The following is a 16,777-nucleotide window of genomic DNA, read 5'->3' on the forward strand; positions in this document are numbered from 1 at the left end:
CTTCAAATTGGCAAACTTTGCTATTTTCGTATAATTATAATCAATTGTAACGGATTTGTCGATAAATAAAAGTCCCAATATAATAACTATACATTTATCTCTATTTCTTATTCAAAAACCCCAAGCTATTTACACAATCCGGCAGCACTCATACTACTGTATTATTGTAACCAAAACATCGCCACTCGAACAATCTGGTAACTACGAATCGCTGCCTAGTTAACTCTTGTAATTTATCGTCGATTCGATTTTGCTCTAGCATTTGTGTTCGCCACAATATCTACACTTGTGGCCACGCAAACCTTACCATTAAAATTTTCAAGTATTTAACACATTATAACGGTACTTTTTGCGGTATAGATTTGCGGTATAGAATATTGTTTTTTTTTTTTTTAAATAAGTTAATGACATGTTATTTATCAAAAATTAAAAAAAAAACACTTTCAGCTATAAACAAAATCTTTACTTAAAAAAAATAAAATCGGCGGTTTTTGTATAAGCACAGAAAAGCTAGTACGTGTTTTGCCCATTATACGTATTAAATTAAAAACTATAATTATAATTAGATAATAAAATTTAATTTACCTAATAAAAAAAATTGAAGAACATGGCGAACAAACGAAAAACCCCGAAAAAAATTTAAGAAAGTGTAGTAGTAAGCTTTGCGTGGTCACAAGTGTATTCAATCAAACTATGCCAACGTCAACATTACAATTTTTCGGTTGTATTCGGCACGCTACTTCGCGCCAGAGATAAAGATATGCCCAACACATCTCTCATTTGAAGTGAAAAAGCAATTGCTAAACGTCAAAACGTCCTGAATTCCATCAACTGTTCAAGAGTATTTGACGTTTAGAAATTGGAAACGAAAGATGGAAATCTTACCAAAAACAAAAAAAATTTGTAAAGGAGGGATATGCTGTCTCGTTGAATACCATTAATAACAAATGTAAAACAATAAAAATTATTTAAAAAAAAGTGAAATTTAAATATACTTCTTGAAACACTTTGTAATGTATGTTTCTTATTATTAATTTTCAATGAAAAATTATTAAAAACATTTATTAATTAAGAGCTAACGATCTTAAATGCTTTTATTAAAGTTGAAAGTTCAAAATAATAACATAAGTAGAAGTAGTACTAGTTTATGTAAATAACTTTACTTTGAATATATCTTACTGTTTAAATTCTTTGGATATTTGTCATAAATTATAGGGAGAATACATCTAATTCTGTTTTAACACGATTTATGATTTGAAAATAATTCTTTTTTTAAGTTTTTTAAACAATTTTATTCTAGTTAGCACTATTTAAAATTTTTTTAGCTTACATTTTATTTGTCAGATTTAACTTTTGCGAAATATGTTCATATCACTAATTTAGAGGAATACAATCAATGTTTATTAGTCAGAGCAATTGTAAAAATCCAAAATTTAAGAGAGCATTGAATGCTCTTTTTACACATTTTTTTTCTGGAACCAATCTAACGTGTAAAAACAGAATTAAGAAAAAATTGCTGTCTTATAAAGAACCTCTTTCCTACAAACACCTTTCAATTCCTTCGTGTCTTAATTTACTTTCACGGATGTGCAAACATACATAAGTATATTTTATTATTGGCTTATTAATATGTACAAGATTTTCATAGAATGGTCTCATATTTTATATAATTTTTTTATCAATTTCTTTTTTTTCTGCTAAGTTTACTTCCTATTATCGGTGCTAGCTCGGTTCAGTCCCCGCTTCTGCCTGAGTTATTCATTTATTATGTGAATAAAAAATTCGAAATTATATGTAATATTGAGCAAGGTTGCACAATATATCATATTAATAATTTTTGCTCATAAGATGCTACACTTTTCAATTACTTTACTTGTTGTTAGAATTTTCTCCACCATGACCTTAGGAGTGCAATTTACAAGTGGTTAGTAATTTACTTGTTTTCCTTATCTTTCATCAGAAATCTTAAAATTATTATGCATAATGGTGGGAAACTACTTACTTATTTTTACTTTTCGTCATATCGTTATATTTTGTAGTACATTTCCTTTTTCATTTGGTGTTATAATATTTTATTTTATATCAATTGTATTTGTGCATATTATGTATACGCTTTATTGTTCGGGTATAATTTGAACACAACACGCGCATCTGTTGTATATTTATCTAATTACACCTTCGTCCTGGCCCTGGTTTATGATTTGGCGTACAAAAAAAATAATTACCTCGCATGTCCCTACGTCCCCAACCTAAATACACAATCAAACATTTTTGCAACAAAGAGTACATTCCAAGTGCGGGTGCAGGTCTTGGTGTAGGTTCGGAAGGAGCTGCTGGCGAGAAAAACATGCATGATGCTGAGTTTACTTGTGCATTGTTTCGATTCATTCAATTGACTTGCGAAGGGCACAACCTAGGTAAGTATATCCGGAGAAAAAGAAGTTATTTGTATTTTAAAAATTAAATATTTTGGCAGATTGGCAAAACTATTTGCGTACGCAGGCGGGCAACACAACTACAGTCAACGTGGTGATATGTACTGTTGATTACTTACTACGTCTACAAGAATCCATAATGGACTTTTATTGGCACTACTCTAGTAAGGAGATCATAGATCCAGCAGGAAAGGCTAATTTCTTCAAAGCAATTGGTGTGGCAAGTCAAGTATTTAACACATTGACTGAGGTCATTCAAGGTCCATGTACATTAAATCAACAAGCTTTAGCGCATTCTCGTTTATGGGACGCTGTTGGGGGTTTCCTCTTTCTTTTCTCGCATATGCAAGAAAAATTGTCAAAGCATTCTAGTCAAGTGGACTTATTGAAAGAGCTACTTAATTTGCAGAAAGACATGATTACTATGATGCTTTCTATGCTCGAAGGAAACGTTGTCAATGGTATGTTCATTTAAAGTGTAATAACCTCCACGGAGGAATCATTTTCCTCCTTTTTTACCTCTTATATAGAAGTTTATGTTTATATATTCGATTGCATGCATGTTCTTAAAAAATATATACACTAAAAACTGTGGATTATAATTTACATTAAATGAAAATAGTAAAGAATAAAATATTCGATTCATTACAGGTACAATCGGTAAACAAATGGTGGACACACTGGTCGAGTCGGCTGGCAATGTAGAATTAATTCTAAAATACTTCGATATGTTTTTAAAATTGAAAGACTTGATTGAATCTCCAAGCTTTGCGGAAATTGATATTAAAAATGAGGGATGGGTGACTCCAAAAGATTTTAGGGATAAAATGGAGCAATCTAAGAATTACACACCGTTAGTGAAATTTAAATTGTCAAATGGAATTACATTTTTATTCTAATCTATTTTGTTTTACAATTGTAAACAGAGATGAAATGGACTTTCTTTTGGCATGCTGTGAACGTAACCACGAAGGCAAAATTGACTATGGCGATTTCGTTGATCGTTTTCATGAGCCATCAAAAGAGATCGGTTTTAATTTAGCCGTATTGTTAACGAATTTGAGTGAACATATGCCGAATGAGCCTCGTTTAGCCCGATTTTTAGAGACAGCTGGATCGGTGTTAAATTATTTTGAACCTTTCCTTGGCCGTATTGAGATTTTGGGCAGCTCCAAGCGCATCGAGCGCGTATATTTTGAAATAAAAGACTCAAATATTGAACAATGGGAAAAGCCACAAATTAAAGAGTCCAAGAGGGCATTCTTCTATTCAATTGTCACTGAAGGTGGAGACAAGGAAAAATTAGAAGCTTTCGTTAATTTCTGTGAAGATGCTATTTTTGAAATGACACACGCCTCAGGTTTAATGGCAACTGACGAAGGTGGTGGTAATGTTAAACGGGATACTGCCTACAGTTCCTATATGAGCGAAGAAGAGGAAGAACGTGCCGCACGGGATCCTATACGACGGACCATGCAAGCTATCAAAGACGGTCTTAAGTTCATAGTGCATATCCTAAGTCCATCAAATATAAAACATCAAATTGGGGTAATGCAAACCAAGTCGGTGCCAGAACTTATTATTGGATTCTTCAAAATGATATTTTATATGTTTTATTATACTGGCTACGGAAATTTCTGTGTAGTTCGTTACTTTTTCGGAATTCTAATGAATCTAATGCGTGGCCCAGCGCCGGAAGAAATCGAAGCTCCACCAATGGAGGAGGAAACATTTGGTAAAATGTTGCCAGCGTTACCTATTGAAGAACCTCCGGGACCAGTGCAAGCATTTGGACTTGAATTAAACAAAGAAGAAAATGGTCAGTTTAAAGTAACAGTTCGTGAATCACCTGGTGGTAGTGGTAACTCTTCATTAGAAGAAACGGGTGAATCAAGTCCAGAAGAGGGAGGAACAGCTGCTGATCAAGCGGTAGAGAATGAATCGTATCAACTTCAAGAACCAATATCAATCGTTGATTTACTAGGAGGAGAAGCTGCTAAAAAAGCAGCACAAGAACGGCAAGAGGCACAAAAGGCCCAAGAAGCGGCTATGGCTTCAATTGAAGCCGAAGCTAAGAAAAAGTCATCAGCAACTGCTCAAGAAACACCAGCGGTTAATCAAATTGACTTTGCCCAGTACGCACATCGTGCCGTTAGTTTCCTCGCACGTAATTTTTATAACCTTAAATATGTTGCATTGGTTTTAGCTTTTAGTATAAATTTTATGTTACTCTTCTATAAAGTAACATCTTTTGGTGATGATGAAGAGGCTTCAGGTGACGATGAACTTATTCTTGGTTCTGGTTCTGGCGGTAGTCTAACAGCATCCGGATTTTCTGGAGGTTCAGGAGATGGTTCTGGCGATGGTGCAGGCGACGAAGAAGACTTACCAGAACTAGTACATGTTGACGAAGATTTCTTCTATATGGCTCACGTCATACGCATAGCTGCTTTTTTACATAGTTTAGTCTCTCTAGCAATGCTGATTGCTTACTACCATTTAAAAGTACCTTTAGCCATTTTCAAGAGGGAGAAAGAGATAGCTCGTCGATTAGAATTTGATGGTCTCTTCATTGCAGACCAACCGGAAGATGACGATTTTAAATCACACTGGGACAAATTAGTTATTTCTGCTAAGTCATTCCCCGTTAACTATTGGGACAAGTTTGTGAAAAAGAAGGTGAGACAGAAGTACAGTGAGACATATGACTTTGATTCAATCTCGAATCTACTTGGAATGGAGAAAAGCGCTTTCATGGCTCAGGAGAGTGAGGAAGGTGGATTGGTGAAGTACGTAATGAATATAGATTGGCGTTATCAAGTATGGAAAGCAGGGGTTACATTTACCGATAACGCTTTCCTATACTCGCTGTGGTATTTCTCATTCTCAGTGATGGGCAACTTCAATAACTTTTTCTTCGCAGCCCATTTACTCGATGTAGCCGTAGGATTTAAAACACTTCGCACCATTTTACAATCGGTCACTCATAACGGAAAACAACTTGTTCTCACTGTAATGCTACTAACAATTGTAGTATACATTTATACAGTAATTGCGTTCAATTTTTTCCGCAAATTTTACATACAAGAGGAAGATGAAGAGGTAGATAAAAAATGTCATGACATGCTGACTTGTTTCGTATTCCACTTATATAAAGGAGTGCGGGCAGGAGGAGGAATCGGTGATGAAATTGGAGATCCCGACGGAGATGACTACGAAGTTTATCGTATCATTTTTGACATCACATTCTTCTTTTTCGTTATTATTATACTTCTAGCCATTATTCAAGGTTTGATTATAGATGCTTTTGGTGAGTTACGTGACCAACTTGAATCGGTTAAAGAAAATATGGAATCAAATTGTTTTATATGTGGCATGGGAAAAGATTTCTTTGACATAGTTCCTCACGGTTTTGATACCCACGTGCAAAAGGAGCATAATCTTGCAAACTACATGTTTTTCTTAATGCATCTAATCAATAAGCCGGATACTGAATACACTGGTCAGGAGACTTATGTATGGAATATGTATCAACAGAGGAGTTGGGACTTCTTCCCAGTAGGTGATTGCTTCCGTAAACAGTATGAAGACGAGCTATCAGGAGGTGGTGGAGGTAGTTAAACAAAACATTTATTCATATGTTACATCATTGAGAATATTATAGAAAGCACTGATCTTTCAATCATAAATAAAATATTACGATTTACTCTTTGTAAATAATTACTCTTTATTGAATGATAATATTTTATTGAAATTATATTTACAAAGTATACCTAAAGTTGAAAAAATTATAATTTTTAATATCGAGAGACTTAGGAAAATGAAAAGGTCTGTATAACTACACGAATTTGATATCAAATAAAATATGCACTGAGTTCAAAAAAGTTAGATCAAATTTCTACTCAACCATAAGATCTGAAGTAGCTGGACGATTTAACCGAAGATTACGCGGTTATTCCTCTTTTATTTAATAAACGTAGTTTATCAACTTATAGTCAAAAAATTTTAGTTAAATAAAATATGAGGTTGCTGATAAACACCGTGATGAGAGACCTACGACTGAGACAAACACCGACAATGTGACTCGTCTGCGCAAATTGGTTCAATAATTTTTTTTTAAATCGACTCAGTTCTATTACTTTCCGGACAAGCCCTGTACTGTTTGAGAGCTTTTCTATGCTTCTTCTTCACATATATGTACGTCACATGATGGCGGTTATGGTACAATATGTTTTCGTAACAATTGTCATAGCCTAACCTGAAAAGTAACGGTAAAATCTTGTCGTAATCCCGTATTCTATCATTCTTGGTTTGCCAGCGTCTCGCAAATGTGTGACTAATTCTACTCCAGAATAAGTTCCTCAATTTCTGAGGCGACTATGTGTCGCAACATTGCGACTCTGCTGTTGAATGAAGTCTGATCATAATAGCGCTGACTGTATCCATTTGCTTAATGCCGTGCTCGGCATGAGAGGAATTGCTAACCCCCCCATCATTTTGCTCGAGATGTCATTGGAGTTTTCCTCCCTTCTCTTTAATGGAAGGCAATACTGGGGACCGGATTTAGCTTCAACTCTGTATGATTTCTAATCCGTGGTAATAGGAAGAAACGGAAACGTTTTAAGTGTCAGAGACGCAACCACTGAGCTCTTTTTAGTAATACTTTGTTTCTGTGCATTTTCACTTAGAATGCTCATGCTGCGAAATTTCCATTTTTTCTGAGTTTAGTTTGCTTCTTATGTATAACTCTAAAAGCCTTGCTAACATTTTTAAGAGAAATGAGGAAAGACTAATTGGTTTGAAATCTTAAGAGTTGGTATGTGAGCTTTTGTCCGCCTTTGGTATATACATATATAACCTATACTTTCCTCCACAACGATCAAATATATTTGAATTACATTGCCTCTTTATAGTTGTTAATTCAATTTTTATGTAGCTGTGGGATTGCTGTAACTGATCCGGGAGAATACCGTTCAGTCGCGAGAGTTGAAGGGCTTGCAACTGCCTAACATCCAATGTACATTAATCTCAGACACTATGTCTATAGGAATGGACACTGTCTCTAATTCGCTGCCTAGTACATACTCCATCGAGTGGTTTTACAGAGCTGCCTTGGAAGTCAGAATTCATTAGCTCGCCTAAAGGCTCTTCACTTGGTACAGTCCAGTTATAGTTTGGCTTCTGAAAGTATCCACTATTATGCACCGATTGTGCCATTATTTTCTTAAGTCGAGACGCTTTCATCGTATTCTCTTTTGCTTTCCTTATTTATATTCAATACGCCCTTAGGAGGTTAAAATAGTTTTTCCACCAATCTTTTCTTTGGTATAGATTGGCTAAATTAAATTTCTTCCTGCTATCTTTCTGTAAGTTCTTAAGTACGGGATACCACTGTGGGGGCCTACTTCTTTCCTCACTTTCCTCTATTTATTAATGCTGTCTAATACCGTGCTGTTCCACGCTGTGTGGTGCGTATTGGCATCCGTAAGCTCCGTTCGAGGATGGTCCAGATGGGGATTTTTACCGACCGTGGTATGAAATTCCTCTCCTTTGCGTTTGGAAGATCAGCTTCTCGGCCTCTAAGACAGATCAAATACATTTTCGTATATAACTCTTATCTTAGAGACTTCGCGTCTGCTACTATCTGCCCCACGTGAGACCGACGGGAATCTCCGAGAGTGTGCGTGGGCATATGTGTTACGAAAATTTGGCGCGGGTATAGGAAGGTTAATGCAGCGAATAATACAACCACTTTATCTTTATCAAAGGATGAATGCTTTACTTCGGTGTTGACTTAACTTTATATAAAACTAAGGAAGACTAAGAATGTAATGTTTTGACAATTGAAAACGCAACTGCTACATTCAAATTAAAATCAGGTGTAACGAATATTTTATATATTTTTCGCAGTTTGTAGATCTCAAAGCTATGGAATTTTTTCAGATGTTAATTAAATTTTATATCAAATAAGTAAGGAATGCTAAGTTTGGGTGCAACACCAAAACTTTTTATTAAAGTTGGTTGCGAAAATTTAATGTACATATATACCTTTAATTCAGGAGTTTAAGTTTACATTGATTACACTCATATTCAGTTTGTGGTTAAAAAACTATTTAATTAGGGATTAAGAAAATACTTAATGCCATTTAAATATCGCACATATTGACTTAAACAGATAGATTTAAACTCTTCTGGAACTTAATTAAATTATCTTACATATTAATAGACTTATGCAGTATAAAGTCAGCAGTGTGAAATTTAATGCTTTTGAGATATTTATTATGGAGGATGGAGTCATGTGTTGAAGTTCACACAAATGAGAAATGTTCTCTGAGCGCCATTCATCTAGGAGTGATCAGAAAAGATTATTTTACTTATGGCTCAAGCAGCTCACGGCTTCCAGCCTTAGACCAAGTATCCTCTGTGATATGAACTTAAAAATGTACAAAACTGGATTTCAGTGTTAATAGTTGTCAACCCTGTCAGTTTTTAAAACTTTGTAAAACGGAACTTCCTTCTTCTGGATTGCACTACCATCGAGTACAGACGTGCATTTATATTCGGTATTGTACAATACTCTATTTTAATACATAGGTAATTATAATGAATTATAATTAAATAAATACAAACACAACACTCAGGGTAGCCAAATAACATCCGTTTGATGGCGAGCCTAAGAGAGAAAGCGAAACATTCCATCGCCAGAATTGTGCCCTGGGTTTGGAACCCGCTACGTAAAAAACACTAATAATGAAAAGATGAAAACAGCTCCGCATGAGAGACCTCCCTTTTGCTGATGCAAACGTGTAAAAATCCCGATTTTGACATCATGGCGGGAGCAGACCTCATAGGTGCGTAATATCGTTGTTCTCTTCCATCGGGACGTGGGCGCAAATCAGCGATATGTTAAATAACTTCGCTTTGATGCGGATTGTGGCTAGACCTTCATTCACCGGAGTGCATGACAGTAGTCGGCGACGATGTATCTCTCCCATCACGAATCCCACACCGAATTCGCGCTACTCTATATGACAACTATAGTAATTGCCACAAGGACCTACTCGTCTCTGTCCTCGTCCCGTCCATTGCACTTCTTCGACGGTGGAGATGGCAGCCTTTATTTTCACGATGACATCAACCAGCTGGACAGCGGCACCTCCTCAATTAAGGGACCAGGCATTCGAGGTGCATGCCCTGTTTTTGACTGTTTCTTGGGGGCGTTTTTTACGTGGCGCTCGCCTTCAAAGGATGTTCTTTGGCTACCCACAGGATACTTAGTCTAAAGCCGGTCCCAAGTGAATGGAAATCGGAGAACTTACCTCACTTACATGAACTTCTACACATGACTCCATCCTCCTTTACATAACATTTACTAAAGTAGTCATATAAAGGAGCGAAAATTCGATGTGGGATGCCTGATGGGAGAGAAACTCCGTCGCTAAGTCGTGACATTCACCGCAGTGGATGAATGTCTAGGCACAATCCGCATCGAAGATCATCAACTAATCGCTGATTTTCACTCACCCCCCGACGGAATAGAAGGACGCTTGGAGCGTACTTATGAGCGCTACCTCCGCCACGATGTCAAAATCGTGTTTGACCTCTTTAACGTCAGGGTGGGCAACCAGATCAATCATATTGTGATAGACGGAAGACACACCACTATATTTTTGCAGCCAAGGTAAGCACCCGCCTCAGTGCAGCAAAAAACGTAAGTCTACAAATACAAGGGAGGCTCGACGTCGAGAGTTGCAATACAATAAGCAGCCGAACGATTTTGTACTCGACTGCACTCCTGCTCTCTGAGAGCACTCATCAGCAACGCGGGAAACCATTGATTTTCGGTAAAGGCAAAAGAACAACTGGTACGATGAGGAGTGCCCTGTCGCAGTGGAGGGAAATGGGAGATGGGAGAGATTCCGAGAGTTGAAAAGGGAAGCGAGACGCATTTGCAGACAAAAAAGAAAGAGGCCGAAGTGTGTGAGTACAAAAAGCTTAACAGCTGGCCGACAGGGTAGTGCTCGGAAATTCTATGAAAGGATGAGGCGACTAACGGAAGTTTTCAAGAACGAAGTCTTCCCTTGTAGCACCCCCAAAGATGATCTAGTGACTGATGCCCAGAGCATAATAAAATTATGAAGGGAACACTTCTTCAGCCTGCTGATCGGCATTTAAAAAATGAAACCTGGAAATGGTGAACCCGGTTTTCCAATCGATTGCGATAGAGCGGACGTTTCATTGCTCAAACATGAAGAATCGGGAAGGACTTTTCCGAACCGTTCGATACCAAACGTGGCTTCAGACAAGGCGACTCCGCATCGTAGGACTTCTCAAATTTACTGCTGGAGAAAATAAATCGTGCTGCAGAATTTAATCAAGCTGGCCAATCTTGTATAGCTGCTGATGCATGCCGATGATATTGATATCATTGGCTTAAACATCCGCTCCATTATTCTTGGTTTCTCCAGACTGGGTAAGGAAGTGAAGCAGATGGGTAATGAACGAGAGTAAGACGAAATATGCCCTGTCATCAAACAAACGTCGCACCTGCGACTTGGCCACTGTTAATAGTTATAACTTCGAAGTCGTAGATAGTTTCGTCAATCTTGAAATTAGTATTAACACCAACAACGTTGTCAGCTTCGAAACCCAACGCAGAATAACTCTTGCCAACAGGGGCAACTTCGGACGGGGTAAGCAATTGAGAAGTAAAGTCCTCTCCTGACGAACAAAGACCAAACTCTATAAGTCACTCATGATTCCCGTCCTGCTATATGTTGCAGAGGCATGGACGATGACAACATCTGATGAGTCGACATTACAAGTCTTCGAGAGAAGGGTGGTCTTAAATTAATAGATTTCAAAGAACATATTTTTCCTGACTAATTACAATATTAAAGAAACGACAAAAAATATATTAATTTAAAATGAAGTGAGGACTTTAGAATAGTTCAGCGAATTTAAAGACAGCGGCTACGCTGCCTAGGTGATGTTGTCCGAATGAACGAAAACACTCCAGCTCTGAAAGTATTCGACGAAGGTCCCGCCGGGGGAAGCAGGGGAAGAGGAAGACCTCCACTACCTTGGAAGGACCAAGTGGAGAAGGACCTGGCTTCGCTTAGAATATCCAATTGGCGCCACGTAGCGAAAAGAAGAAACGACTGGCATGCTCTTGTTAACTCGGCTATAATCGCGTAAGCGGTGTCTACGCCAGTAAAGAAGAAGGAGAGGAGGACTTTAGACAATTAACTTATAGCATAGTCGATATAGATCGTATTGGTAATTTTTTTTATATAAATAGGGTTCTCTTCACAACCTAAGTATTTATGTACATACATATTGAAATGATTTAACGATTTATCTTTTACTTTTATACTATGTGTCATAATAAGGTGTTACATATTTAGAAGAGAACTGTTACTAAGCACCACTCAGTGGTTATTAGTTACTAAATCATCTGAAGTTACGAAATAAAGTTGTAAATTTTGGCTGGAAGTTGTTCAACAGATATAACCGCGTACTGAACTCCTGCGCAAATCGAGCCTACGCTTTCACATGTACACATTACATCGTTAATTTGACGTTCATGCGAGCAATTTGTATCATATTGCTACAAAGTGTAATATTTTTTTTCACACGTTGAATGTATCACCTAAAACTAATCGAGTTATATAGGGGTTATATATATAAATGACCAGAATGATGAGACGAGTTGAACTCCGAGTCTGTCCGTCCATCACTCCGTTCAAGTTGTAACTTGAGTAAACGAACAGTGTCTTTGAAGTATGCCACCTTATGATCAAAATTTGTCCAAATCAAACCAAAACAGTTAAAGCTCTGGGGAATATGTGAACCCGAGTGCCCATAGTTGCGAAAACTTGACCTAGCCAAAGGATTTTCGAACACTCGACTGCCTTTACTCTATTGGATTGGTGGTTGTATGTGAGGAGCCCTGGTAAAACCTTGGGACCTTTTTATTAGTCTGTGAACTTTTAATTGCATGCAGTATTGGCAAGACATATAAAATCAGGTCAGTGCTATGAACTACAGTCGATATCGGTTATATGCAATTGTTATAATATAAAAAAAAATTTGCAAACAGGCGGTAATTGCAAACAAGCGGTATTCGCTTATATGCAAAATATATGCATATACACAACAATTCGATGTAAACCAAAAATTGCACACAAGGGATAGAATATATAAATTTATTCAGTTTAACTAAAAATTATATTTCACTTTAGTAAATTCATTTAATTTGAAAATTGTAAAATTTTACTTAAAAAAATCTGTTATTTTCTTCTGGCATTTCTGTTTTCGAGAACTCTCTAGGATTAAATTTTCAATGTCTTCAAAAGCCTCTAGGGGATCTACATACATATATTGTTTTGGAAAAAAATAGTCACGCAGCGAATCTAATCTTAGGAAGAAATTTTTCGTTGAGGGGTGTTTAATACAAGCGTCAGTCAGATTGCGCGAACACTTCCTCATCTTTAACTGTTTTGGTTTAGAATTTTCATTGACTGCCAATACATACGCAACAATATCCTCGTAAGACATGGCTCCAAAGCAGACAAGTTCATTATCGCAATGAATGTATTCGTTATCAAGTGTGCACCATTCAGAGTTTTCGCTTTCAGTGGCTGCAATCTCATCTGTGATGAATTCAATGTTGTCAATGCCTGCCTGAAACGAACAATTTTATTTTAAATTTGTACCATCTTGAACAAGAAATCTGCCTTTTTGAAACAATTACTAATTGTTTGCTGCTTAACAAAGTTCCAAGCACGATTTGCATATTTGATACCATCTAAAATAGTGAGCGATTTAAGGAATTCATCTATAGATAGGCCCTTCTCCATCGCACAAATTTGTTTTGTTTGCCATAAATAAAGGTATTAAAGTGAAAGGATCGCATTAGGGAGGGGCATATTTGAACGTAATTTTTTTTGGAAAAGTGGGCGTGGCCCCGCCCCTACTAAGTTTTTTGTACATATCTCGGAAACTACTATAGCTATGTCAACCAAACTCTATAGAGTCGTTTCGTCAGTCGGAAGAAATCGGATAATAACCGCGTCCACCTCCAATACAAAGGTTATGTTGAAAATCACTAGAAGTGCGTTAACCGACTAACAAAAAACGTCAGAAACATTAAATTTTACGGAAGAAATGGCTGAAGGAAGCTGCACCCAGGCTTCTTTTAAAAATTGAAAATGGGCGAGGCGTCGCCCACTTACGGACCAAAAACCATACCTCAGGAACTACTAATCTAATTAATTTTACAGCAAAATAAAAAATATGTAAATGACGGATAATGAGATCTCGATTATCACTTTATCATTCGAGAGTAGAAAATGTTCGGTGACACCCGAACCTAGCCCTTCCTTACTAGTTTTTATTATGATTTGTTGATATTCCATTTTAAATGAGTGGATGATACCTTGATCAAGTGGCTGTATAAGGGCAGTTGTATTTGGTGGCAAAAATTCAATCGTAATGTTTGAGAATTTCTCATCCGTACTGTGGCAAGGAGGATTATCAACAATCAAACATATCTGCTTGTCATCTTTTTCAAGATTTTGATTAAGATCTATTAGAATCTTTTTTCAAATATCAATCGTCATCCAAGCACTTCTATTATTATAATATGGCAGCGGTAGCTGTTTTCCTTTAAAGGATCGTGGTTTAGCCGATTTTCCAATGCAATATGCACGTTTATACGTGCCGGTTGAGTTTTGAATCCCTTTGGCTTCTCTTACTTGCCTTTGTAACTAAATATACAATCCGGCGAAAATTTTTCAAGAATATGAAGCAAACGGTTAGTAGTGAAGACTTCTGCACTTGTTGCGTTATATTCGCCAGTTTCTCCATAAATCTTGGAGAAGTTAAGAGCATTTCGCTGGCACCAACTCTGCAACCAACTACGGTCTGGCACATAACTTTCGTTCAATTTTAAGGCAAATTCCTGTGCTTTAGAAAGCAAGACAAGTCCGGCACAATTTCCTATTGGGATTTGTTATGGCGTGGATTTTGTTCGCTTGGATTTGAATGCGCGATATATCGATAAATCGATAGAATAAATTTAGTGTTTCAGTGTTGGAAAATTTGCTTAAAACAGATTAAAATTTGCACATAACGATTAAATTTTGTTGAAAATTTTTTGCATAAATGCGATATTTGTATATAAACGATTTGCATTCAAACAACCAAATTCATATAATAAATCCGTGTATAATGCCTTAAAATATGAAAATTTTACATATAACCAAAATTTGCATACAAGCGGTTAATATAATATCTTCACATTTTCGTCGAAATCCTCCGAATTACTGGTCTATGAATTACCCAAATTCTCTACTACGTATACTTATTTTTGTTACCCCAGCAATCTTTATGCCAAATATGGCGGTCAGTGTACGAGTAATACATAGTATAAATAAAAAAATATGTACGTATGTATATATAGTATAAAATTCCGATTATTCTTAAGGTATTTCCTTGGTTTTTATCGTGGTAAGTTGAAATGTTCTGTTACACCCGAATTTAGCCTTTTCTTACTTGTTTAACTATGTTTTAAATGAAAATTTTTAAAAATTATATAAATAACCAACAATTTCTTCAATCGTATACATTAAAGCGGGCGGTTGAGTGAGCAATAAAAATGGAAAAATCTCGTAAATGGGAACTGTTCTGCGAACCATTCTAAACAACTTTGCAAGGAACTGTGGACTTAAACCCGGTTTCGAGCCCATGATTTTTAAGACGAAGTTGTATGGAAGATATGTGATATAGTCACAGAACGTTTATCATAGAGAAGGTGCACGGCGCGGAGAACGTAAAAATATTTTTGGCCAACTCGGTCGAGATGAGGGAATTAATTAACTTTTTCAAAGCAATATTCGTAGTTTATGTGAAAATAAGGCCTTTTTTTTAATTAGCATTTCTTGTGTTTGATATATTCCTGCTTATGTGTATACTTTATTATATATATATGTATGTTTAGAACAAACTATATATCATAATATATTAACAAAATTAAATATATTACAATAGTGATAAATGTACATAAATCGAATATTTTATCATTCAAAACTGATGTATGTAGTATTTATATTCACATGTATCATGACATGTGCGTGCTACTCATATGTACATATATATGTAAATATGCTCGCATGACATTGGCATACAAATAATGCATACACAAACTTAAATACAAATATGCGTACACATGTAGATATGTCACCCGCAAAAATTACAAACATTGTTCTACAAAAACAACAATTGTCTCAAATAACATCAGCTGACTCACAAGTAAATATGGCAACCAAATAGTCGATGCCCAAATTTGTAGAAAAACACACAAAAACAACATTTTCATTCATGATCGCAAGCGTACTTTCAACGGCAAGCTCGCTTCATCGCAATCACCATTACATCTCCCCGAGCTTGCCTTTGTCGGCAAGCGTCTTTTTGCGGCGGAGGCAAAAGCTAGATATCATAAATTGAACAACTTTCTGATGTTTCTTCACAGAAATATATATAATATTTGTCAATTCTAAAATATTTTTCCGTGGCTGGCAAAAATCTACGTCGATATGTATGTATGCTCATATATATACATACATTTTTTTATATTAGGGGAAGCATCGAAAGCCGGAGTGCGGAACTTTAATTCGCTAAATCTAAGATACTCCCAACTCAAGACCCTCCCACGGAACCACCGACTAAGTATTACATCAAGTCTTCCACATTACATTTAAGTCTCCTCTATTGCGCGGACTGACGGTCGCCTAGTCTGTTGAAAAGATCTCAGTTTGGTCATTATGAATGCTGACGCTTGCTGACAACTTTCCATTTATTAGTCGACTGACACATGAGTGTCGTTAAGTTATCGACCGTAAAACTACCACCGAGTGAGGTTTTTAGCTTTTCCCTTGTATTCGAAAATCGAGGCAATAAAATAATACATGTTCAGAGTCTTCCATATGCTCCGCACACGTCGGACAGTTCGGACTAATGTCGTTGTGGAATCTGAAAAGGTAGCTTTTAAAGCATCCATGTCCACTAAGTATTTGGATCAGATGAAAGTCTAGGTCCCCATGTCATCTGTCTATCCACGAGTGGATGTCCGGTATATGTCGGTGAGTCCATCGTCCTTTGGATGAGGAATTCCACCGCTCCTGCCACATTTTAGTGCTCTTGTTTCTCTCCTCTGTCTTAGCCGATACTGTTGTAGGCGTTGATAACTGATATAAACGCTCGAGTTCGTCTCCCTGGATGTCAATGGGCGGCATGCTGGCTAATACTTCAGCAGCGTCGGTTGATATAGTCCGGAAAAC

At 36.7% G+C, this 16,777-nt stretch overlaps 1 protein-coding gene across 17 annotated transcripts in view; it reads left to right on the forward strand.

The window, feature by feature from the left end:
• LOC105232171 (ryanodine receptor) overlaps positions 1 to 6,178 on the forward strand; it is a 90,113-nt gene extending 83,935 nt beyond the window's left edge. For 9 of the 17 annotated variants that reach the window (XM_049451155.1, XM_049451156.1, XM_049451157.1 and 6 more), the window contains exons 29-32: positions 2,307 to 2,417; positions 2,477 to 2,896; positions 3,087 to 3,288; positions 3,362 to 6,178. In XM_049451155.1, the coding sequence (XP_049307112.1) occupies positions 2,307 to 2,417; positions 2,477 to 2,896; positions 3,087 to 3,288; positions 3,362 to 6,056 (3,428 nt within the window). In that variant the 3' untranslated portion in view covers positions 6,057 to 6,178. Of the gene's footprint in view, positions 1 to 2,282; positions 2,418 to 2,476; positions 2,897 to 3,086; positions 3,289 to 3,361 lie in introns of all 17 variants that reach the window. The other 8 variants (XM_049451151.1, XM_049451159.1, XM_049451161.1 and 5 more) reach the window with 1 other exon arrangement.
• The last annotated feature ends 10,599 nt before the right edge of the window (positions 6,179 to 16,777 follow it).

This window comes from Bactrocera dorsalis, chromosome 3 (genome assembly GCF_023373825.1).
Source record: "Bactrocera dorsalis isolate Fly_Bdor chromosome 3, ASM2337382v1, whole genome shotgun sequence".
Taxonomy (NCBI): domain Eukaryota; kingdom Metazoa; phylum Arthropoda; class Insecta; order Diptera; family Tephritidae; genus Bactrocera; species Bactrocera dorsalis.